General features: G+C 43.9%; 2 protein-coding genes across 5 annotated transcripts in view; both read left to right on the top strand.

Annotated features, from left to right (window-relative positions):
- The window catches only part of LOC122228361, a 101,167-nt gene that overhangs the window by 948 nt on the left and 75,423 nt on the right, over positions 1-24,796 (top strand). For 3 of the 4 annotated variants that reach the window (XM_042953367.1, XM_042953366.1, XM_042953368.1), the window contains exon 3: positions 21,967-22,119. The exons of the other annotated variant lie outside the window; for it this stretch is intronic. In XM_042953367.1, coding sequence (XP_042809301.1) covers positions 21,967-22,119 — 153 coding nt within the window. The remainder of the gene's footprint in view (positions 1-21,966; positions 22,120-24,796) is intronic. 4 annotated transcript variants of the gene reach the window in all.
- On the top strand, positions 1,547-1,777 carry LOC122228363 (small nuclear ribonucleoprotein G-like). The gene has a single exon (XM_042953370.1). The coding sequence runs from the start codon at positions 1,547-1,549 to the stop codon at positions 1,775-1,777; it is 231 nt and encodes a 76-aa protein (XP_042809304.1).

The raw sequence follows: 24,796 nt of genomic DNA, 5'->3' as shown, positions 1-24,796 counted from the left end.
AAGCTCTCCAGGCCTGTGGCGAGCACGCTACGAAGGCGTACACATGAGTTGTGTCTTTTTGACAGGGTCCGCTTTATTCAATCATAGAGCAAGGTTAGTATAACTGAAAGCAGGTGCAGGGTTCCAGACTCCATGAGATAATACTATGCATGTAACGTGGCTTCATACATGCCACACAAAGCAAAGCATAATACAAAGGCACACAACAAACGAGATACAAAAAGGGGTAAGAGTTAACAAATCAAGTGTGAAGTCCGTCTGTGAGCTCGCAGTTGAGATGAGGCCAAGGTAGGGTCCTGGTCAGTTCTCGGTACTTACAGCTTATTATTTTCAGGCTGTTGGAGGATCTGTGTTATGTTCAGAGATCAATAGGGCAGAGCCTTTGGCGGCACTTGTCTTTCTGATGCAGCCAGACGTGGAAGAGTCAGCGTCAGAGTCTGACAGTTTGCTGCAGAAGGTCCTTCCTTTTTAAAAGGGGTTTAATCAGTCTTGGGACTTTGCAGGTCTCTTCTGATTCTAGTGATGATCAGCTCTGGGTTCTTCCAGGCTCTCTTGGCTTTGCTGGTTATCGGTTCTGGATGCCATCAGCCTGTGCTGGTTTTAGTGATATCTGGTCTTAGCTGCAATACCTTGGCTGCTTATGTCACTGCTTGACACGAGTGATTGCTTGACAGGAGTGACTCCATCTTGTTCTCTACATCGCACCCAGAGATTCCTCATGACTAATCTTAAGGATCATTCAGGAATCAACTACATCTTTAACCAGATCAGCACTGTGTTTTTATTCTGCTAACTTGGATGAAGGCAAATCTAAGTCACCCAACCATAGTTCCAATGAAAATCAAACAAAATCAAATCAATCTCAGATCCTATGAAATGTCAACTGACATCATAAAATGAACATCACACTAAATAAAACAAGTTCGATTGTTTACAGTAAAGCAAAATTAAGGATTAAATCAGATATCAGTCAAATCAGGTTATAAAGTCAAATCAGAATCAAAACTAAAACCCAAAGTCACATTTAATAAGAATTAAGTCAAGTAAGAAAAGCCAAACTAAATCTGAATTTAGTATTAAGGTAAGTGAAATTATCTTAGTAAGTAAGTCCATTAAGGTAAGCTAAGAAATCAACAAAACAGCCAAATGAAAATCATATTGTCAAGTACAGGTAGGTAGAAGTCCACAAATACATATGAGATCTTCATTATAGGCTCACAGAAAAGAATGGCAAAGGTGTGGTTAATCAGTCTTTTTGTAATTTTCCCTTCTTAAGCCTCAGGGTGCATAACATTATAATAGCATCTTCAATAAGATATGGAGCAAAGATAATAGCTAAAAGCAATGAGAAAGATTTCCTTAATGGATTTCCAAATATGGGTAGAGAAATAATTCCTGCCCACCTGTAAGTATTTTTAAGGGTTATACCCAGACCAGAACAAATATAGCCAGAACAAATCACATGTTGAAAAGGTTTTGTTAGCAATTCCAGGAAGGAATATTTAATATGTAAATTTTGGATCTTTGAGCTTGCCGAGTAGACACCATGAGCAAAGCTCACCCTCCTGAGTTGAAAAAATTTACGGACAAGAAATTACCATTGAAATTAAATGGTGGCAGACGTGGCCAAGGAATATTGCGGGGCTTCCATCCCTTTATGAATCTTGTGATGGATGAATGTGTGGAGATGGCAACTAGTGGGCAAGAGAACAATATTGGAATGGTGGTAATTCCAGGAAATCGTATCATCCTGTTAGAAACCTTGGAACGAGTATAAACAATGGGTGTGTTCACCGGAAGAAACCAACGGCTTTCACATGTCCCCTCCATAGCATCTGTTTTACTACAGTATAAAAATCAGGTCGTGCGTTTTCATATTGAACTTTTATGCTAAATAAACTTTCTTAATAGTCCAAAAATGCTTTCTCAGGCATTCTGAACATGAAAAATTGAATGGTAGCTCTTACTCTAGTTTTTTCTAACACGGCTGTTCCTGGTTGAGACTGATTTGTTCCAAAGCTTTAATGCATTAATACGGAAGAATCTGATTAAATGTGAGGCGTGACTAGGATGGCTTTTTTTCATCTTTTAATGGAAAGATCAAGAACCTGCAAACCTGAGCAGATTTCTTCTGAAACATTAACTGTAATTTTCAAAAGTCTTGTAATAGTTTTGATGTACTCTGACTTTTCCAAATACATCTACATTCCAAGTATAGTGCAATTGAAATAAAACACAGGAAGTAACGATACAGTTGTTTATTTTGAACATAAACGGGGAAAATTTTTTTGAAGACAAGAACAGAAATAGAACTCCAGAGAAAAACAAAACAAAACAAATAATATGTAAATTTTGTGTATCTCTGTTTAATGCAGCTATGTTGGTGTTGATGAGTTTTGAGGGCGCATGAATGGCCTGTGCAGGGTGTTCAGAGTGGGTTAGCTTGTTTTATGGGCTGCTAGGTTTTATGGGATCTTCTAAGCTTCCATCTAAAAGCTGGTCAATTTTGTCAGTTTTACCCAAGGTATTTCTGTTACTTTAGTATGCTAGGATGTTGGAAAATCTTTATATGAATGTTCTGAGATAAAAATACCCATCATAGTAACATTATTCAATGTCACATTAATAGCATACAGTATTTTAATGTACTCATTGTCCACGGTGATGACAGTATCATTCATCATAGAGTGATTACAGAATATGACCTCTGAGTTCTTAACACCAGGTGTCCAGTTAAAATGTCCCATGTCTAGGAATACATTTTCCTTGGATGTTCTTGGAAAAGGATACAGATTAGCACTGATTTCTTTTTTTTTAATTTTTTTTAAATGTTCTATTTATTTTTGAGAGAGAGACAGAGTGTGAATGGGGGAGGCAGAGAGAGAGAGAGGGATACACAGAATCTGAAGCAGGCTCCAGGCTCTAAGCTGTCAGCACAGAGCCTGACTAGGGGCTCAAACCCACGAACTGTGAGATCATGACCCTAGCTGAAGTAGGACACTTAACTGACTGAGCCACCCAGGTGCCCCAGATTAGCATTGATTTCTAATTCACACTAGGTATAATACATGCCATTAGACCATTGAAATATCATCTCTTTGGGTAGTAAATAGCCATCAATCCAGAAGGGTACATGGGTTGCCAAAAGAGCTGTGTTACCATGTACTTTCATATGTGTATGTGTCAAATGCTAATAGACTTCGACCCCCTAATAGTCTCAACAATGAAAGTTTACATTGTCTTGTATTGTCACAACCCGATGGTCTGGAGGTGTCCAACTGTAAGAGAGACTCCATCCAGCCCAAAGAACACATTTTACCTGTTATAATAATGTTTCTGATATTATTCCGTACTTCTCCAGTAGGTTACTGATTCTACAGTAATTTTTTAATTGTTCTCTTAGGTAGAGATTTCTAAGATTGAGTAAATTCTGTTGGAAGGTTTGGAGCTTATGGCCAGTGTTATAGTTAAGCTCCAGGTGCTAGGCATGGTAATCATGCATAAGCAAAATAATAGAATGTAGATCTCTGAACACTGAGGAGATTTTGGAACCTAAATTTCCTACTGCAGTAAGTAGGGGGTTTACGTGTTTTTTAAACACAAAATAGTTCCTGCTCAATAGTCTGGATTTCTCCTTCTTGAATTCCAGAGATAATTAAGTTAAAGATGATGTCTAGTCCTACCTGCATTGTTAGAGATATTCTAATCTAATTCTCTTGATGGGTGGCAAGTCGGGCAGTTCGTGGTGGCTCTTCCCAGCTCTGTTGCATAAATTTCACATGCAGGTTGTATATAGAACAGTTTGAATTGTTTCTTTTGGAAGGTTACTTCAACTCTATGCCACGTAATTTGTATGCAATTCTCACAGGGTTAAGTAATATAGGTTCAAACATAGTTGGTCTGAGAATTTTTGGTGTTGGGTCAGTAATGCCATGTGTCCATTATGGCTCCCAATGGAAAGTTCTCATACAATGTGTAGTATTCCAATGTCCCCTCTCAATAATACATTATACTATTGTGTGATACATCACATTTGCCAACGGTAACTTCTTTAGCTATACAAATTGGTATTGATCCATCAGTTCTGGTTATATTCTCAGAGATGGGGTGCTGTGCTGACCATGTGTGTTCTACCCCATTGTGCCTCTGATGGTTGGATCAATGAAGAGAAATATTGCTGCATACCTGGATCGATCTGTGTCACTAGATCTGCATTAAAATCAATTCCTAATGTTTCCCATCATGCTTGTGGATCTTCCTTGTGTAATTGAAGCTTTATTAACCAAGGGATAGTAAAAAATATATTGCATCTAATTGTTCTAATTGACATGGAGGTATGATTACTTCCTTTGTTATATAGGTTGACTTTAGATTTTGATATTAAGATAGCATTATAGTATTGGCAACTGAGTTGTGTCTTATTCTATGTAGGTGTGAAAGGACCTAAGGTGACCGGACCTCAGAGGTGCAAGGCTATTAAAATTATCTAGAGTATGACCACACGTAAACACTGTATTACCCCATTTACCTCTCATGTGCCAAAACTCATTTAGGTTTGATTGTAAAAGTGTCATAGACTGTTCTGAGAACCATTTTGCCTTAACTACAGAGTGACCAAATTTCCAACAGTTAGTGATATTTACTGGTAATTTGTTAGGTTGTGATGTTAGCTTGTAGTAGGAAACTCCATAACAGGTAATCCCTAAAGCCATAAACGTTATCTCTCAAAATATTCCACTATTTAATATTGCATTCAATTTTTGATAAGCTTGGATCATATCCAAAAGTGTTATCACTGGAAGATATGTCAACTCCATGAGGGTGTGGCACAATAATGATATATTCCATGGGGATGTCTTCAGTGATTGAGGTGTTGTGTGGCATCCATAGATACAACCTTTTGTGTCTTCATTCCATTATATACTATATCCTGTGTTATTGAGGTATAACTTAAATGCAGCTATCCCATTAGGTGGGAGTTGTCCATTCATGGTATTATTCAAGAATTTTGATTCCATTCCATTATGACGTGGTATGGAGAAAATTTCAAAGACTGACTTTGAGGTTATCTTTCCTGCTCTAGGGAAATTTACTAGCCCTTCAGGGTGATGTCCATGCCCTCTAAACCAAAGTGTGAATTGGTCCAAATGGATACTTTAGGTGCTGGTTTTCTGAATATTCTGCATGAAAGTGCCCCATAGGGTGTGATGCTATAAGGTTCAGTTGAAATCATAGAAGAATTGGTTTTAAAAGCATTGGTCTGGGGCGCCTGTGTGGCTCAGTTGGCTGAGCGTCCGACTTCAGCTCAGGTCACGATCTCACAGTCTGTGAGTTCGAGGCCCCCGTCGGGCTCTGTGCTGACAGCTCAGAGCCTGGAGCCTGCTTCGGATTCCGTGTTTCCCTCTCTCTCTGCCTCTCCCCTGCTCATGCTCTGTCACTCTCTCTGTCAAAAATAAATAAACATTAAAAATAAATAAAATAAATAAATAAATGACAGCATTGGTCTTGTAACATCGTCCCTGTGTAAGTATGCGGTAAAATTACCTTTAAAGTCCCTGAGGCATGCCAATGTCCAATTATGGCATAATGGTTTCATCTAGTAATGTGTGTTTTTTGGTACATGTAAATAAGGTCTACTTGATGTGTGAAGTGATGGTCTGGGTGCGTAAGCAATGTTGGTCCTATTTTTAACTTCCAGGCTAATCCTGTGGGTGCAAATGTTCCATTTCCTCTTTTCTAAATGTTGAGTAGGTTGATGAAACCTTGGGGTACCAAGTGTCATGTGTGTTGTCACATTATATATCTTTATGTCTCACACAAAAATTGCCAAAAAATGGAAAGTTTGGAAAATCTGTTAAATAATAGTTACAGTATGTATTGTTTTCATCTGTGGATATGATGTTGTATTCCTTTGGGTATCACATTGACATTGGAAGCTTATCTAGGGGTGGGTTAAAGTATGGAAAGTGATAATCATGAGGGTTGAGTAGTAACAGTACTTTCAGGCTATTCGTATTTGTCACATTCTATTTTCATGATATTTATATTCATCCTACATTCTATCTATCTATCTATCTATCTATCTATCTATCTATCTATCTATCATCTATCTATCTATCATATATATCCTTTTGTTCCATACCCACTTGGTACCAAAATTCATACCATGTGTCGATGGAGGATTTGTACAAGTGTATTATAAGGTTTATGCATGTGATTGATATGTGGACATACTGAAGTGTGTATTGCTCTATGTTGGGTATATATGCTTGTGTGCTGAGATTATGTAGGACGGTAGTAATGTTTTTATTTTTAATTTTTTTTTCTGATTTCTGAAAATGTTATTTTCTTTCAAAGATACATTATATATTATCAAAATTATTGTTTTTTAAACAGGGTATGTCCATCCCTTTTTGTTTCCAGTAAGAATTTTCTTTCTTTAAAAGTTTTTATATAAATTTTTTAAAAATGTTTATTTATTTTTGAGAGAGAGAGAGAGAGAGCGGGGGAGGGTCAGGGAGAGAGGCAGACACAGCATCCGAAGCAGCTTCAGGCTCTGAGCTGTCAGCACAGAGCCCAATGTGGGGCTTGAACCCACGAACCGTGAGATCATGACCCGAGCTGAAGTCCGGCTTTCAACTGACTGAGCCATCCAGGCGCCCTGGAAAGTTTTTATTTAAATTCCAGTGGATTAACATACAACATAATATTAGTTTCAGGTATACAGTTTAGTGATTCAACACTTAAATACAACACCCAGTGCTCATGCAAGTACACTCCTTAATCCTCATCAGGTATTTGACCCACCTTACTTCTGGTAACCATTAGTATGTTTTCTAAAGTTTTCTAAAGTTAGAAGTCTGTTTCTTGGTTTGCCTCTCTCTTTTATTCCCTTTGCTTGTTTTTTTTGTTTGTTTGTTTCTTAAATTCCGCATATGAGTGAAGTCATATGATATTTGTCTTTCTCTGACTTATTTTGCTTAGAATAATACTCTCTAGCTTCATCCACATCATTGCAGATGTCAAGATTTCATTCTTTTTTATGACTTAGTAATATTTCACTGTGTATATCATATCTTTTTTTTTGTACTTAAATCAAAACAATTTGGAACTCTATTCAATATATTATATGAATGGAGTCTCAAATTCTTCCATAGAAGCCAACAAAAATAAATGAAATTTATCACACAAAATCAAGAATCTAAATTTGTTAAATATTAAGCTTGAAGACAGTGTCCAAAATTTAGTTTTTATGTTATATAATTGCATTTTGTATCATCTCAACTTTGGGTAATGCTTTTTTGTTGGAACTTCTATTTGTAATTGGATACATTTTTCTTTTTTTTTTTTTTTTTAATTCGTTGTCAGGGTGCCTGGGTGGCTCAGTCGGTTAAGTGACCGACTTTAGCTCAGGTCATGATCTCACAGTTCATGAGTTCCAGCCCTGCATCGGGCTGTGTGCTGACAGCTCAGAGCCTGGAGCCTGCTTCAGATTCTGTGTCTGTCTCTGCCCCTCCCCTGCTTACACTCTGTCTCTCTCTGTTTCTCAAAAATAAATAAATATTAAAAAAATAAAATTTATTGTCATGTTAGCTAATATACAGTGTAGTCTTGGCTTCAGGAGTAGATTCCTGTGATTTATCACTTAACAAGTGCCCTCTTCAATGCCCATCACCCATTTTCACAACCCTCCCCCCCAAGCCCTCACCCCCATCAACCCCTCAGTTTGTTCTCTGTGTTTAAGAGTCCCTTATAGTTTGCCTCCTTCTCTGTTTGTATCTTATTTTTCCTTCCCTTCCCCTATGGTCATCTGTTAAGTTTCTCAAATTCCACATATGAGTGACATCATTTGGTATCTGTCTTTCTCTGACTGACTTATTTCACATAGCATAATACCCTTCAGTTCCATCCACATTGTTGCAAATGGCAAGATTTCATTCTTTTTCATCACCAAGTAGTATTCCATGTTATATGTAAACCACATTTTCTTTATCCGTTCATCAGTCAATGAACATTTGGGCTCTTTCCATACTTCGGCTATCATTGATAGTGTTGCTATAAACATTGGAGTGCGTGTGTCCCTTGAATCAGCACTCCTGTCTCCTTCAGATAAATTCCTAGTAGTGCTATTGCTGGATTGTAGGGTAATTCTATTTTTAACTTTTTGAGGAACCTCCACACTGTTTTCCAGAGTGGCTGAACCAGTTTGCATTCCCACCAATAGGGCAAGAGGGTTCCCCTTCCCACATCCTCGCCAACATCTCTTGTTTCCTGAGTTGATAATTTTAGCCATTCTGACAAGTATGAGATGGTATCTTAATGTGGTTTTTGATTTGTATTTCCCTGATGATGAGCGATGTTGAGCATCTTTTCATATGTCTGTTTGCCATCTGGATGTCTTCTTTGGAAAAGTGTCTATTCATATCTGTTGCCCATTTCTTCACTGGATTATTTGTTTTTCAGGTGTTGAGTTTGGTAAGTTCTTTATAAATTTTTGATAATGACCCTTTACCTGATTTGTCATTTGCAATTATTTTCTCCCATTCCATCAGTTGGCATTTTAGTTTTATTGATTGTTTCCTTTGCTCTTCAAAGAGGTTGTTGCCTGTTTTCTCCTCTAGTATTTTGATGGTTTCCTGCTTCACATGTAGGTGTTTCATCCATTTTGAATTTATTTTTGTGTATGGTGTAAGAAAGTGGTCCAGTTTCATTCTTCTGCATGTTGCTGTCCAGTTCTCCCAGAACCATTTGCTAAAGAGACTTATATTGTTTTCCATTGGAATCTCTTTCCTGCTTTGTCAAAGATTAGTTGGCCATCTATTAGTGCATCCATTTCTGGGTTCCCTATCCTATTCTATTGGTCTATGTGTCTGTTTTTGTGCCAAATACCATACTGTGTTGATGATTACAGCTTTATAATACAGCTTAAAGTCTGGGATTGTTATGCCTCCAGCTTTGGTTTTCTTTTTCAACATTACTTTGGCTATTTGGGGTCTTTTGTGGTTCCATAAAATATTTAGGATTGTTTGTTCTAGCTCTGTGAAGGATGTTCATGCTATTTTGATTGGGATTGCATTGAATGTGTAGATTGCTTTGGGTATTATCAACTTTTTAACAATATTTGTTCTTCCAATTTATGAGCATTGCATTTTTTTTCAGTTTCTTTGTGTCTTCTTCAGTTTCTTTCATAGGCTTTCTATAGTTTTCAGTATACAGATCTTTTACCTCTTTGGTTAGGTTTATTCCTAGGTATTTTATGGTTTTGGGGTACAATTGTAAATGAGATCAATTCCTTGATATCTCTTTCTGCTGCTTCATTATTGGTGTATAGAAATGCAACTGATTTCTGTACATTGATTTTATATTTTGTTACTTTGCTGAATTCATGTATCAGCTATAGCAGTTTTTGGGTGGAGTCTTTTGGGTTTTCCATGTAGAAGATCACGTCATCTGTAAAGAGTGAAAGTTGGTCTTCTTCTTTGTCAATTTGGATGCCTTTTGTTTCATTTTTGTTGTCTGATAGCTGTAGCTAGGACTTCCAACACTATGTTAAAAAAAAAAACAGTGGTGAGATTGAACATCCCTGCCATGTTCCTGATCTCAGGGGAAAGCCCTCTGCATTAAGGATGATATTGCCTGTGGGTCTTTCTTATATGGCCTTTATGATGTTAAGGTATGTTCCTTCTATCCTAACTTTCTTGAGGGTTTTTATTAAGAAAGGGTGCTGTATTTTGTCAAATCCTTTTTCTGCATTTGTTGACAGCATCGTATGGTTCTTATCCTTTCTTCTATTAATCTGATGTATCACGTTGATTGAACTGTGAGTATTGACCCAGCCCTGCAGCCCAGGAATGAATCCCAGTTGATCATGTGAATAATTCTTTTAATACACTGTGAATTCAATTTGCTGGTATCTTGTTGAGAATTTTTGCAACCATAGTCATCAGGGATATTGGCCTCTAATTCTCCTTTTTAGTGGGGTCTTTATCTGGTTTTAGAGTCAAGGTAATGCTGTCCTCCTTGAATGAGTCTAGAAGCTTTCTTTCCATTTCTAGTTTTTGGAACAGCTTGAGAAGAATATGTATTAACTCTTCTTTAAATGTATGGTAGAATTTCCCTGAGCCATCTGGCCCAAGACTCTTACTTGCTGGGAGATTTTTGATAATTCCAATTCCATTTCTTCGCTGGTTATGGGTCTGTTCAAATTTTCTATTTCTTCCCGTTTGAGTTTTGGTAGTGTGTGAGTATCTAGGAATTGTCCATTTCTTCCAGATTGTCCAGTTTTTTGGTATGTAATTTTTCATTATTTTCTCTGATAATTGTTTGTATTACTGTGGCGTTGGTTGTGATCTCTCCTCTTTCATTCATGATTTTATATATTTGGGTCCTCTCTCTTTTCTTTTGAGAAGTCTGGTTAGGGGTTTATCAATTTTGGTTATTCTTTTAAAAAACCAGCTCTTAAATTCATTGATCTGTTCTACTGATATTTTTTTCTCTTTCTTTCTTTCTTTCTTTCTTTCTTGGATTCTATATTGTTTGTTTCTGCTCTAATCTTTATTATTTCTCTTTTTCTGCTGGCTTTGGGATTTCTTTGCTGCTGCCTTTCTGGTTCCTTTAGGTGTGAGGTTAGGTTGTGTATTTGGGACCTTTCTTGCTTCTTGACACGGGCTGATGCAATGTATTTTCCTCTTAAGACTGCCTTTGTTGCATCCTAAAGAGTTTGAATTGTCGTGTTTTCCTTTTAATTGGCTTCCATATATTTTTTTAATTTCTTCTTTAATTTCCTGGTTGACCCATTCATTCTTTAGTAGGATGTTCTTTAACCTTCATGTATTTGAGGGCTTTCCAAATTTTTTCTTGTGATTCATTTTGAGTTTCATAACATTGTGATATGAAAACATGCATGGTATGATCTTAATCTTTTTATATTTGTTGAGAGCTATTTTCTCACCCAGTATGTGATGTATTTTGGAGAATGTTCTATGTGTATTCGAGAAGAATGTGTATTCTGCTGCTTTTGGATGAAAAGTTCTGAATATATCTGTTAAGTCCATCTGGTCCAATGTGTCATTCATAGTCATTGTTTCCTTATTGACTTGCTGCCTAGATGATCTGTCTCTTGCTGTAAGTGGAGGATTAAAGTCCCCTACAATCACTGTATTATTATGTATACATTTATATATGTTTGTGATTAATTGATTTATATATTTGGGTGCTCTCACACTGGCAGCATAAATATTTACAATTGTTAGGTCTTCTTGATGAATAAATCCCTTAATTATGATATAATGCCCTTCTTCATCTCTTGTTACAGTCTTTGTTTTAAAATCTAGTTCGTCTGCTATAAGTATGGCTACTCCAGCTTTCTTTTGCCATCCAGTTGCATGATAGATGGTTCTCCATACCCTCACTTTCAATCTGCAGGTGTCCTCAGGTATAAAATGTGTCTCTTGTAGGAAGCATATAGATGGATTTTGGTTTTTTATCCATTCTGATATACCCAGTGTCTTTTCATTGGGGCATTTAGCCCATTTACATTCAGAGTGATTATTGAAAGACACGGATTTAGTGTCATTGTGTTATCTCTAGGTTTCGTGCTTGTGGTGATGTCTCTGGTCCTTTGTAGTCTTTGCTGCTTTCCACTCATGGAGTCCCCCTTAAGATCTCCTGCAGAGCTGGTTTAGTGGTCATGAACTCCTTTTTGTTTGTCTGGGAAAACCTTTCTCTCTCCTTCTATTCTGAATGGAGAATATCCAGCCTTGCTGGATAAAGGATTCTTGGCTGCATATTTTTCCTATTCAGAACATTGAATACTTCCTACCACTCACTTCTGCCCTGCCAAGTTTCAGTGGACAGGTTTGCAACTACCCTTATGTGTCTACCCTTGTAGTGTTAGGGAAAAATCTGATATATCATGGCCGACAGGACTGATGAGAGAATTTCAGTCCCTGTCTGAAGACTTCCCTTCCAGGTTCTTGTTCACACCCTGCTTGCCTCAGGCACCAGATTACTACCAATGAGGGATGTGGAAGTAACAGACTATAAATTATCCCCTCTGTTGCCACTCTGGACTCAGACCTCTGAGCCCACTGGTGTAAAATAAACCTCCTGGCTTCCAAGACCTCCGAGTGCCGCTTGGTTCTTCTGCCGGGTGATCCAGACCAGTTTCCGTAACATTTAGTTCCCTGACTGGGAAACCCAACCGCACTGGCCCATTGTTGCCACCAGTTTGGGAAAACGGCGAGGCGGTGACAGAATGAGGAATCGCAGTGGAGAAGGTGCACCCTGCCTGAATTTTGGCAGTCTCCCGCTGGGTCACCTTGGGCCGGCCCTGCTCCACCATTCCTACCAGACTCGAGACTTGGAAATGGAGGATCTGGATCCAACGTCGGAGATTGGTAAGACCTGGGACCCAATTCTGTTCTGTCCTGTCCACCTGTAGTGGTGGAAGGGGAACCTGATCACTCCCCGGAGACCTCAGTGGTCTCATCTGTAGACATTCTGTGGGAGGGAATGTCATAACCTCTGGTGTGTATGTGAGTGTGAATGTGCGACTCGGTCTGGCTTGCTTGCTGAGTTTGATTCTATGGCTCCACGAGCGGGTACCCTTAAGGTCCCCAGAAGCATATGGAGTCTGAGTGGGCCCGTCTACAATTCTGTGGTGAATGGCATACAGTCTATGGTGGCCTCGGAATAGTTTCCTATCATAAGTCACAAAGCTGAGACTGCTACGGCTAAGTGTCACCTAAGTTCCTTTTGGACACGGACAAACGGGGATCTGACTGGTCTCCTCATTAGAGGGGGCACCCCATCCCTCTGTCTGTCTTTGCGACTCTGCCTCATGGGAACATTATGGGGTCAGGACAGAGAAAAGAAGGGATTTTGGGGAGACTATGGAATTAAGATAACCCCCGGCACGCTAAGGACCCTATGTGAGTTAGAATGGCTCACTTTTGGTGTAGGAAGGCCCTCTGAGGGAACCTTGGTTGTCCCAATGGTTTGCTACATCTGGCATGTTGTCACCAGAGACCCAGGTTACCCTGATCAGCTCCTGTATAAGTCCTGACCTCCACAAATTCTCACCGGTGAACTGGAGAAAGAAACAATCTTTGCCCGCCCCCCCCCCCCCCCCCACCGTATGAACTTCTGGTTCCTGATACTCTGCCACCTTTGGTCTCCCCACCACGTCTGGAATTGGCAGATTCTCTCTCCCCTGGAACCAGTGGCCAGATTGCGCCCTCCACCAGGCACAGACACTCTCCAGATGCCGGTCCACAGCACCGGTACCAAGAGGCTCTCTTCCGTGGGGATTTGAGCAGAAGCGAAGAAGCCCATGAATATGTCCAGCCCAAGGGGAATCCCCCAGGGATTATTATGAGAGACTATGCAAGGCTTACACCCTGTTTGACCCTGAGGCACAAGAGAGCCATGACAAAACGATGGGGAAGATCCAGCTTCAAAAAGGGAGGAGGCCCACAACCTCCTCAGCAAGGGATCATTGTGCCTGCTGCAAGGAGAAAGGATATTAAAGCAAGAATAGTTTCAGGTTGAGGGGGACCTGGCTCACTTCTTGGCCTCCATGAGCCCACAGTCAAAATAAAAGTAGGGGGCCAAACTATGACCTTTATGTGGATTCGGGGGCCACACAGTACGGCATGACCTACCTGAGTGCCCTATCCTTCTCCTTGGCTGGGATATACTCTCAAAGCTAGGGGCCCAAATAACCTTTGATCCAAGGGGATGTACCAGCCTCAGATTCGATCCAAATGGAGACTATTCTGTGCCCATTCCCAACCAAGCGACCTGTCCGAATTCAGGACTGCCTTCCCCACTTCATGGCCTAAGTACAACCCCCCTGGACTTGCCCACAGCCATGCCCCCATCATTGTAGAGTTAATCCCAGGGGCTCAACTGCAGAGACCGTGGCAATGCCCTCCTCCCACCCCCCACAGGAGACAAGGGCAGGCATCCAACAAATCAGGCTTTCTGGTTGAATGCCAGTCATCCTGGAACACCCCACTCTTGCCAGTGAGGAAGCCGGGAGGAGGGTACCAACCAGTTCAAGTCTTGCTCTCAGTGGTCCTGAACCCATACACCCTCCTTAGCTAGATCCCAGGGTCTGCCAGCTGGTTTACCTGCCTAGATTGAAAGGATGCCTTCTTCTGCCTCCACTTGGCCCCGGGAGCCAACCCTTTTTTTTGCCTTCAACCCTGTTCTTTGCCTTCAAATGGACCAAATCAGATACAGAGCATCAAATGCAATGGACTTGGACGCACCTCCGACAGGGGTTTTAAAACTTGCCTTCCCTCTTTGGGGAGGCACTGGCCGGAGGGCTTGCCAGCTTTCCAAGGGAGGCCACATGCTGCACCCTTCTCCAGCGTGTGGATGACCTCCTCTTTGCCAGCAATACCCGAGAGAATTTTACAGAGGGCCCAAGGGCCCTCCTCCAACTCCTGTCAGACTCAGGGTATCGGGTCTCATGGAAAGAGAGCACTAGAGCTGGAGAAGAAGGTCATCACCTCCCTACCCTAGCCCCAAACCAAGATGGGGCTATGAAATTCCTGGAGGCTGCAGGGTTCTGCCAAATCTGGATTCCCAGATTCTCAGCAACAGCAAGACCCCTCTATAATCTTTGGTAGGGCCAGATGGAGAACCCCCTGGCTGGACAGAGGCCAAAGCCACCTTCCTAGAGATAAAGCTGCCCCGGGGCAGGTATCAGCCCTTGGCCTGCCGAATACAGAAAAGCCTTTTGAAGTGACTTTCAGAAAAGGTGGTACAGCCACTTCCGTCTTTGCCCCCTGCCCCTCACTCCTGAATTTTCCTACATCTCCAGCTACAGCCGGGGGTGTGGATGCCTCTCTGCCCACAGGAGCGCGGTGTTATGGAGGGCTGAGAGGTTGATTCATTCTGTGAAGTCATCTCTCAGTACCTGCTCGGGTCGGAGAGATGCTTGTTTCAGAAGCCCAAGGAGGGGGCCGAGACTGTGCGCTGGGGTGACTCTTGATGGTGGAGTGGATTTATGCTTTGGTGCTCATTTGGGGGAGAACTTTGCTGTGTCTCAGCCTGGGAGAGGTGGCAGCTCTCAGCCCTGGGTGAAAAAGGAAGGCCGCAGAGGCCCAGGGATTGTCACCCTTCACTGCCAATGTCTGCAGAGCCAGAACTGGGCTTGTACTGGGGGAGAAGGAGAGTTGATAGACAGTTGTGTGGTAGCTTGGTGGGGGGCTTGTTGCTCTCAGATTCCAGGTGATAAGGTCGATGTACCACTGGGCATCCTTGAGGGTCCCTTGCCGGCAAGTTTTGGCTGGTCACAGACTGTTTCAGTGTGGAATCTTTCTGCGCATGAGAAGAAACTCTCATGCCTCTCCAACTCGCAGTTAGCACAATACCAGGGGCTCCTCTGCGAGAATCCACTGGTCACTCTTAAAACAGTGCACACGCTGAACCCTGCAGCTTTCCTACCTTCTGAGGAAGGGAAACCAGACCATGACTGTTATGAGGTGACTGATAAAGTATTCGCAAGCTGCCCAGATCTGCATGACCAGGCTGGACAGAACCCAGACCTCACCTCGTTCAGTGATGGTAGCAGTTTCATCAAGGAGGACGTTCAAAAGGCAGGGCATGCAATGACGTGCCCTCACTGAGCCCTCACCATTCAAAAGGACAAGCGAGTCAATCGACTCCCAGTTTGCTTTTGCTACTCTACATAAACATGGGGCAATCTACAAAGAGAGGGGCCTCACCATGGTGGGGAAGAAAGCTCCTTGAGGCCGTCTGGCTTCCAAAAGAAGTTACGGTTTCACACTGCAAAGGACACCAGAATGGAGACAACCCTACAGCACGAGGAAATCGTCTAGCAGACAAAGCAGCCAAGAAAGCAGCTAATAAGGAGGTGCTGGACATGATGATTGGGGCTGGAGTAGCGGTGCTGGTGACAGCCGTATTCCTCCTGCCGCTGGTATGCAGACTGCGAGTGAGTGCAGAAAACCCCAGCCCCAGACGGCCCCAGGTGTTGAAGATCCTGCGCATCCAGAAAGAGGCACCAACACCGCAACAGAAGAAGCCCCCACCCGCGATGTTTGAAGCTGACTCAATGAGGGTGACCTGGGTAACTCCCACCTGCCCCCCAAGGTGCTCTATACACTCAAGAATGTCTGGGTGCTGGGCCACTTTGAGAAGCTGCTCTTCCTGGAGCTCTGCTGACTCATGTTCTCCCAGTGGCCCAGCCAGGGTGACTATGTCTTCTGGCCAGGCCAGCCGGATGCCAGTATCTATGTGGTGCAGGATGGGCTGCTGGAGATCTGTCTGCCAGGGCCTGATGGGAAGGAGTGTGTGGTGAAGGAAGTGGTCCCTGGGGACAGTGTCAACAGCCTCCTGAGCATCTTGGATGTCATCACTGGCCACCAGCACCCCCAGGGTACCGTGTCTGCCCAGGTGGCCCAAGACTCCACGGTGCTGCAGCTGCCAATGGAGGCCTTTTCTGCCGTGTTCACCAAGTACCTCGAGAGCTTGGTGGGGGTGGGGGGGGGCAGATCAAGATGGTGAGGCTGCAGTGGGACACCTTTCTGGCACTTCACAACTACTTGGGTCTGGCCAATGAGCTCTTCAGCCATGGGATCCAGCCCCTGCGCCTCTTCCCCAGCCCCAGCCTCCCGGACCACAGCAGCCCCATGCGTGGCTCCAAGAGGGTGGTCAGTGCCTCAGCTACCGAGGAGCCAAGGGAGGCTCTTGGCCAGCCACCTGACCACACTGGGGCCCCACTACCTGGACTTGCAGGGGACCCGGTGACCACTCCCTCCTGAACAGCCAGGTCTTGCCCCATCATGCCAAAGCTGGCCCCATCATCACCCACCCAGGTGACCAGGATGTAAGCCTGCATTTTGTGCCGTGGGGCTGCCTGCACATCTACCCCCCTTCTCACCAGGGGACTTGGTCGAGGTCAAAGACTGGAAAAAGACCCTCTCAAACCACAGTGGACTGGGCCTCATAGAGGTCTCACTCCAGGGGTCCACCACTCCAGAGTCAAGAGGGCCAGTCCTGAGGAACCCCAGACTTGGAAGACTGACCCAGATCCTATCTTCAGCCCTGCTCCAGCCACACCCCGGAAGCTGGCTGGTCTACGCATGGCAGAAGCTTGAGGAATCACCCTTCCGATAAAGTAGACTGTCTTTACTCCTTGCTATCGGGTTGACAGAGGTTACCCCAGGAAGCTGGGGAAATAGGGAGAGGTTCCTGGTCGCACTCCTCTTCCTCTTATGGATAGGATATTTTGTTGGTATTGATTTCCTCTAATCTGGGCCCCATTTGTAAGTGTTGGGCACATTGAATGGAAGACTCTGGGGGGTTTAAAAGCTTAAACATGTTGTAACCTCTTTCGGTCTGCTGGTTTGCCTGCCAGTAAGGAGGTTGCCAGTGCCATTTTGGGGAAGTGTTTACACTGATGTGTGTGCCTCAAGATTCAGGAAAAAGAGATTAAATGATTCTCAGGATAAAAGTTGATGCTTAAAATTGTTATGGAACCAGGCTGGAACGCTGGTGGAAAAAGCAAGCAGCACTCGGAGATCTTGGTGGATCGGAGAGTTATTTAATACTGACGGGCTCAGAGGAGACCATTTCTCCAAAGATCTGAGTGCCGAATGCAAGGGGGGAGGGTAGTTTATAGTCGTCAGCTTCCATATCTGTGGGGTTTTTGAGCGCGCAGCAAACAGGAAGAAGAACCCAGAGGAAGGGGTCTCTGAGCCAGAGACCAAAGTCTGTTTTAGCCTCGTCTCCCATCTTTGTCATACTTGATTCACTTCTCCAACATTCCCCCCTTTGATGCCTTTAAAAAAAACTTTTATTAGGCATCACCTTTCAGTTTTACAGGTTGGTACTTTCAAAAGGCTAAGATACGTGCAGTAGTTTGGTGAACAACAGCGTTTTCAATAAAATGTATCACGGCATTCAGTATACAGGCGCCGATGGATACAAGTAAAATTATGGAGAGGAGGGGCTGCACCAGAGCAGGAAGCCAGGATGCCCAATCTGTGAGATCCCATCCTTTTCATTGATTGATACTTTCCTGTCGTCTATGTTGAATTCTTTCCCTGAATTCCTTAACCTTAGTTGTAACTATTCCTGACTGGTTTACGAAATAGCAACATTCCTCCCCCAGAAAGATTCAAGTCCCTCCTTTTTCTGAAGTGAGGACGTCAAGAGCTCGCTTATTTTGGAGGGTCACTGCCGCCAGGGAGTTTATTTGGTTTTGTAAGGTTAACAGAGAATCTGCCACCCGTTCCATGTCTTCACTTATCTCTTGAGCTAGTCTGTGATATAGTCCTACAGATGAACCTATGCCCCCTATTCCGGTTCCTACTCCTGTCACAATTCCTGCTCCTATCAGAACAGGTAGCAAGACTGCCTGTTTAGCCCAGGACTTGGGGCTAATGGCTGTTAGGAGCTGATCTTCAGTGTAAACGTATATCTCTGGGGTTAGGAAAACGGAATAACATATCTGAGTCCAGTTGATCTCTAAGCATCAGTTGGCCGAATTAGAACACAGCTAGAATACCCCAGGGGTTGAACATAGGGTTGAATTCTTTAAGGTTATATTTCTTCTGCTTAGAGAGGTACCGTTCATACCTTCAGGGACTGTACAGATTAGATTGTCAGCATTTGTGAGATGGACCCCAGTGGCCAGGCATCCAATTAAGACAGAGGTGTTGGTTTTGAGATTTTCAGGAGCTTCCCAGGTCAAAGGGATGGGAGTGGCTAAGTAAGCCCTCTGGCCGAGGGGCAAGCACATCCAGCAGGTTTGGGTGTGATTATCTATTTTATGGAGGACTTGTAGAGTAGCGTTGGCCCAACGCTGGAGTGGGGAATTGGTAAGCATCTGATTGAGGGCTGAAAGGTTCAGACCCTGGTAGGCTGCCAGGGGAGTGGTCGCCTTTATGGCTTGTATTACCCTATCCTGGGTATCCTTTATAACTTTTTGAAGGGCCCTGTCTTGCACCCCTCCCCCATCCGAGATCCCCCATTGAGGAAGGTAAGTGTAACAAGCTCACATCTCTCTTTGGAGGCCCTTGTTATGACATAGGTTCCTGACATTCTAGGTTATCTCTACAGTCTAATACTTAGTCCTTGGGGCACCGGATGACTGACAGAGAATGGGTGTTTTTCCCTTGTAGCAATCTTTGTGGAGGGAGGTGAAGGCACTGAACACCCTTGACCCCCTTATTGTCATATAACAATCCTGGGGGCAAAGTGGGTAAGTGGCAGTTGTGAGAGTGAGAGAGGTTATCATAATATACAGGCAATACTTAATAATCATCCCATCCAGAGGAGGTATGTGAGACCCAGCATGCATCTTTTGTCCCATGTCCAGCTTCTCTATCAGCCCAATAGTAAGAAGTAAGATCAGGGCTATGACACCAGTAAGGGATAAGGACTGGCAGAATTGCATCCATACCCCGGGGCTAGGTTCACTCGTTGATTCCTCAAGCTTCTGCCATGCGCAGGACAACCAGCTTCCAAGGCATGGCTGGAACAGGGCTGGAGGTCTCAGGGGCCAGTTTCCCTTTTGAGGGTCAGTTTAAGTGGGTTGACTAGATCTGGATCACTTCGCCCATTTGTGGGTTCTCCTGAGTTGGCCTTCTTAACTCTGGAGTGATGGACCCATGGGGTTATACCTGAAACTTTAAGGGCTTGTTAGAGTTGTTAGAATAACAGTATGAGGCCCAGTCCACCATGGTCTAAGAGGTTCCCTCTTCCAATCTTTGACCCACACAGAATCTCCTGGCTGAAAGGGATGAATGGGGGTCCCTAAGGAAATTGGGGCCCTCTCTGTGGTGTATCTTTGTAACTTGTTTAGGACTGCCCCCAAGGTCTGGAGCTGTTCTCTTATTCCCTTGTCTCCAATCTGGTGTAGGTCTCCTAGGAGTTTTCCTAAACATGGGGGGGGTCTCCCATATAATAACTCAAAAGGGGAGAATCCTAGTGTTCCAGGCATGCATCGGGCACGCAGGAGGGCCAGCAGTAGTAAATCTGGCCATGGGAGATTAGTCTCTTGGTGGAACTTAGCCAGGGTTTCCTTGAGGGTGCGATTCATCCGTTCTACTTTCCCTGAGCTCTGGGGTCAGTAAGCAGTGTGCAGTTTCCAAGTAATGTCGAGGGACTTTGTTAGGGTTTGTATAATGTCTGCCACAAATGCAGGTCTGTTATCACCGTGTATGGTTAAGGGTGGACCAAACCGAGGCACAATCTCCCGTAGAAGAGCTTTGGCCACCTCGCGACTTCGTTCCGTTCTTGTCGGGAATGCTTCGACCCATCCCAAATATGTGCAGATTATTACAAGAAGGTACCTGAATCCTTTATTTGGTTGTATGTCGGTAAAGTCTGCCTCTAAGTCTTCAAAAGGGGCGGCCTCCGTCCTTTGTGTGCCGGGCAGGGGCCGTGGGGCAGACCGAGCATTGTTTTTGGCACACGTTATACACGGCTCACTGACAGCTCGGCATAATGCCGGCAGCTGGCAGATATAGTAGTTCTTTTTGAGGAGGGCTCCAGTGCAGTTTTCCCTAGGTGAGTGAGTTAGTGATATTCCTTCACTAGGAGTCACTAGGAGACAAAGATGTGTCCATTTGGCATGACCCACCATCCCTCTTTGCTTAGTGTGTCCCTTTCTGTTGAGGCCCATCTTCTTTCTTCATTTGTGTACAGAAGTGGAGAGGCTTCCCTCTGGGGCACAAGAGTCATAACATAGGTAGGAGCTTCGCCTGGGTCACCACAGGTGACCGCTGTGGCTGTTTTGTCGCCCAGGCGATTTCCTTGAGTTACGGGGTCGTCTCCTTTCTGATGTCCCTTACAGTGTAGAATAGCTACCTTGTCTGGCAGCCATATGGCCTCAAGAAGCTTTAGTATTTCTTCCTTATTTTTGATAGTTTTCCCTGCAGCAGTGAGGAGGTCTCTTTCCTTATAGATAGCCCCATGTACGTGCACAATAGCGAAGGCATACCGGGAATCAGTGTAGATGTTAACTCATTTACCTTTGCTCGGGATGAGGGCTCGGGTTAAGGCGTATAGCTCACTTCATTGTGCTGACCATCCTTCCGGCAAGGCCTTGGCTTCCAGAACTTCGGTGGTTGTGGTTACCATGTATCTTGCTCTTCGGCTGCCCTCTTGTAAATAGCTGCTCCCATCGCTGAACAGGGTGATCTCTGGGCTTGTTATAGCCTGGTCTTGGAGGCTGGTGTGGACTTCATCCACTACTTTGGAACAGCCGTGGTCGGGTTCTCCCTCCTCCGTGGGAAGGAAGGTGGCTGGGTTTACTGTTCTTACTGTTTTGAGAGTGACCCTTGGGTTTTCATAGAGAAGGCCTTGGTATTGTGTCAGCCAAGAATTGGAGAGGAAACGATGTCCTTGGCTGCCCATGAGGGACATGATCATGTGTGGGACCTTAAGTGTTAGTCCCAGTGTGTTTGTCTGCCTCCTTGATGAGCAGGACTGTGGCTGCCAGTGCTCTGAGGCAGGGTGGCCATCCTGCAGCCACAGGATCAAGTTTTTTTGACAGGTAGGCTACTGGCCATTGCCAAGGCCCCATGCTCTGAGTGAGCACTCCAAGGGTTATTTTGTCCTTTTCATGTACGAAGAGGTTAAAGGGCCTTTCTATGTCAGGCAAACCTAGGGCTGGGGCTTGTCCCAGAGCCGACTTTATTTCTGTGAAAGCAGCCCTTGCCTCCTCAGTCCATGCGAGGGGCTCCCGGGCTGGCCCTCCCAACAGGTCATAGAGGGGCCTTGCTGTGGCTGAGAATCCTGGAATCCAAATGCGACAGAACCCGGTGGTCCCTGAAAATTCACACAAGCCTCGTTTTGTTTGGGGCTGTGGCAGTGTGGTGATAACTTTCTTCCTTTCCGGTCCTAGTTCTCTTTTTCCTTTTGTGAGGAGGAAGCCTAAGTATCAGACCTGCTGCTGACAAATCTGTGCCTTTTTCCAAGAGGCCCGGTACTCCGAGGAGGACAGGAGCTGCAGGAGGGCCTTGGTACCTTTCGTACAGTCTTCTTGGGTGTCGCTGGCAAGGAGGAGGTCGTCTACATATTGGAGGAGGACGCACCCTGTGGTTTTCGTCAGAAAGTCGGGGAGGTCTGCAGGTAGGGCTTCCCCTCAAAAGAGTGGGCGAGTTCTTGAAACCTTGGGGAAGTTGTGTCCAGGTCAGCTGCATCTGGCGCCCTGTAATGGGCTCAGTCCATTCAAAGGCAAACAGTGGTTGACTTTGAGGAGCTAGGTGGAGGCAGAAGAAAGCATCCTTTAGGTCGAGGCACATAAACCATCTGGCTGACCGAAGAATTTGGCTGAGGAGAGTCTATGGGTTTGGAACCACTGGGTGTAAAGAAACAGTCATTTTGTTAATGGCCCTCAAATTCTGTACTGATCGGTATCATCCTCCTGGCTTCTTGACTGGCAAGAGCGGGGCATTCCAAGCTGATTGGCACTCAGTTAGAATACCTGCTTCTCTGAATTTGGTCAGGTGCTCTTGTGTACCCATTCTAACCTCGAGTGGAAGGGGGTACTGCCTTTGTCTCTGAAGTTGGGCTCCAGGGATCAGGTCAACAATGATGGGGGCCCAACTCAAGCTAGTCCAGGTGGGTTATCTTGGGGCTGAATTCTGAGGGACTACAGGGTAGGGCCTGGGCACAGAATAGTCTCCATTCTTCTTCCCTTGACAGGGTAATTGCCAAGACCAGGGTTTCCTTCTGCCATGGGTTTAATTGGAGGCTAGTGTGTCCAGTGGGTTCAAAAGTTATTTGGGCCCCAAGTTTGGAGAGCAGATCCTGCCCCAGGAGAGGAATCAGGCAGTCAGATAAGTAGAGGAACTCATGCTGGACCTTGTGACCCCCAAGTTCACATTGTCAAGCTTGACAGAAGGGCTGCTGCATTGCCTGTGTCCCAGTAGCCCCAAGTATGGTTGCCATCTTTTGGTTGTAGTGACCGGGGAAGTTACAATGGAAATAAAATTAAAAATGCGGTGCCTGGGTGGCTGAGTCAGTTAAGTATCCAACTCATGATTCTCCCTCTCTCTCCCTCTCTCTCTCCCTTTCTTCTCTCTGTCTCTCTCTCCCACTCCCCCCTCTACCCCTGTCCGGCTCATGCTGTCTCTTACTCTTTAAAATGAAAAACAGTCTCCCATATTCAAAATGTATTACATGCCATACTTTTGTCAGCTGCTTTAGCTATTAAGGTTCCTAGGCATTCCAGTCTCAGTTCCCTGGAGGCCAAAGTAGTCTATCCCACTGGTATTTCCACCAAAATTACTACCTTCATGGAAACCAATAGCCAAACCTCTGTCGTGGCCCAAAGGGATATTCTCTCGAATGATAAATTTCAGAAACATTGACAAGAGATACCCAACAGTTGGCCCCAGGGAGGGGGAAACAATATGGAAAATCTAGTAATTGTTAGCTTGATTGAAAGAGAACTCTGGTTTGGACCAAACAACAATCTGGCCCAACTAGAAATTCTAAAACTCCCACTATTTACCACTGGATGTACATTAAACCATTGGTCTCCTGAACATGATAGCATTCATGAACCAGTATTGGTGAGAAACAGTTGATAAGGCTGTTAATAAGGCTGTAAAAAGTGCCCACCTGTCCAAAGTAAATTTCAGGGAAACCTGTTCACACAAATGGATTTCTACAACTCCCTCCCTCCGTGGATATTTTTTAGTCCTGGTTTGTATGTTTTCCCACTGGACCAAAGCTTTCTGTTATAGACACGCCAATGCTTCTTCTGGTAGAAAAGATGATCCTTATTTGAAGCACCTCTCTCAAACCTCATAGTGATCAGGGAACCCATTTTACTCATCAGGTGCTTTGACAATTCTGTTGTTGCTTGGTCGGTTTTACATTTTCCTCGTGCATATCATCCTCAATCCTCAGAGTTAGTCACACATGCACTAAGTCAAGCACTAAGACTTAATTGGCAAAATTTATAGAGACCCTCCAAATACCTTGGCTGGAAGCTTTGCCATTGGACATTTTAAGTCTCAGATCCATCCCCTTGGGAACTCATAGACTCCTCCTTTGAGAGAGTCACAGAATGTCCAATGTACCTGGCCCCTGCCTTCTTTGACCCACAGTTGATAAAAGGAGATAGAGATACTTCAACCGTGTGAGAGCCTAATTGCTTCTATTAAAAATAGCCATGCTTGGTGGAGTAATCTTTCCATAGTGCACTCCTAGGAGACAATGACCTTAAGCACCTTGCAACCTATAGATTTTATCTGTTGGAAAAGACACCTCCAGAAAGACTCTTGAACCTCACTGGAGAGGTCCTTATCAGAAACTGCTAGCTAACCCATGTGTGACCAAACTCCAGGGAATAGATTTTTGGATTCATATCTAAGAAAGCACCAAAGTCTGACTGGAACTGCACGCTATCTGGTGATCTGAAAGTAAAGACTTCCAGTAATAGAAGAAGACATATAATGAGAGCTTTGCCAAGGTGTCCTGACCAGGCTTGTATATCTTTTTCCTCACTGTTGTTTCTTCTCTCTCTTTTATGGGAAGACAATACTCAGTCTACATTTCCCAAGCCCTTGCAAAAGGGGGAAACCTCTTCTTTTGATTATGGCCTTTTGGAAACAGCTTCATGATCTTGGTACACATTAATTTTTCACTTGATTTTTCTGAAGGATTAGAAAGTTCAGAATTCACAAAAGCTTTCTTTCCTTTAAACTATTAATTGACTTAAGATTGTTTTCCAAATTCATGGTCTCTCAATTTTCACTCTTACTATTGTTGATAATACATTTGGTTCTAAACAGTT

The sequence above is a fragment of the Panthera leo genome, chromosome C1 (assembly GCF_018350215.1).
Source record: "Panthera leo isolate Ple1 chromosome C1, P.leo_Ple1_pat1.1, whole genome shotgun sequence".
Lineage (NCBI taxonomy): Eukaryota > Metazoa > Chordata > Mammalia > Carnivora > Felidae > Panthera > Panthera leo.
Note: the sequence above shows the minus strand (reverse complement) of the source record. Positions and strands in the feature narration are given on the sequence as shown.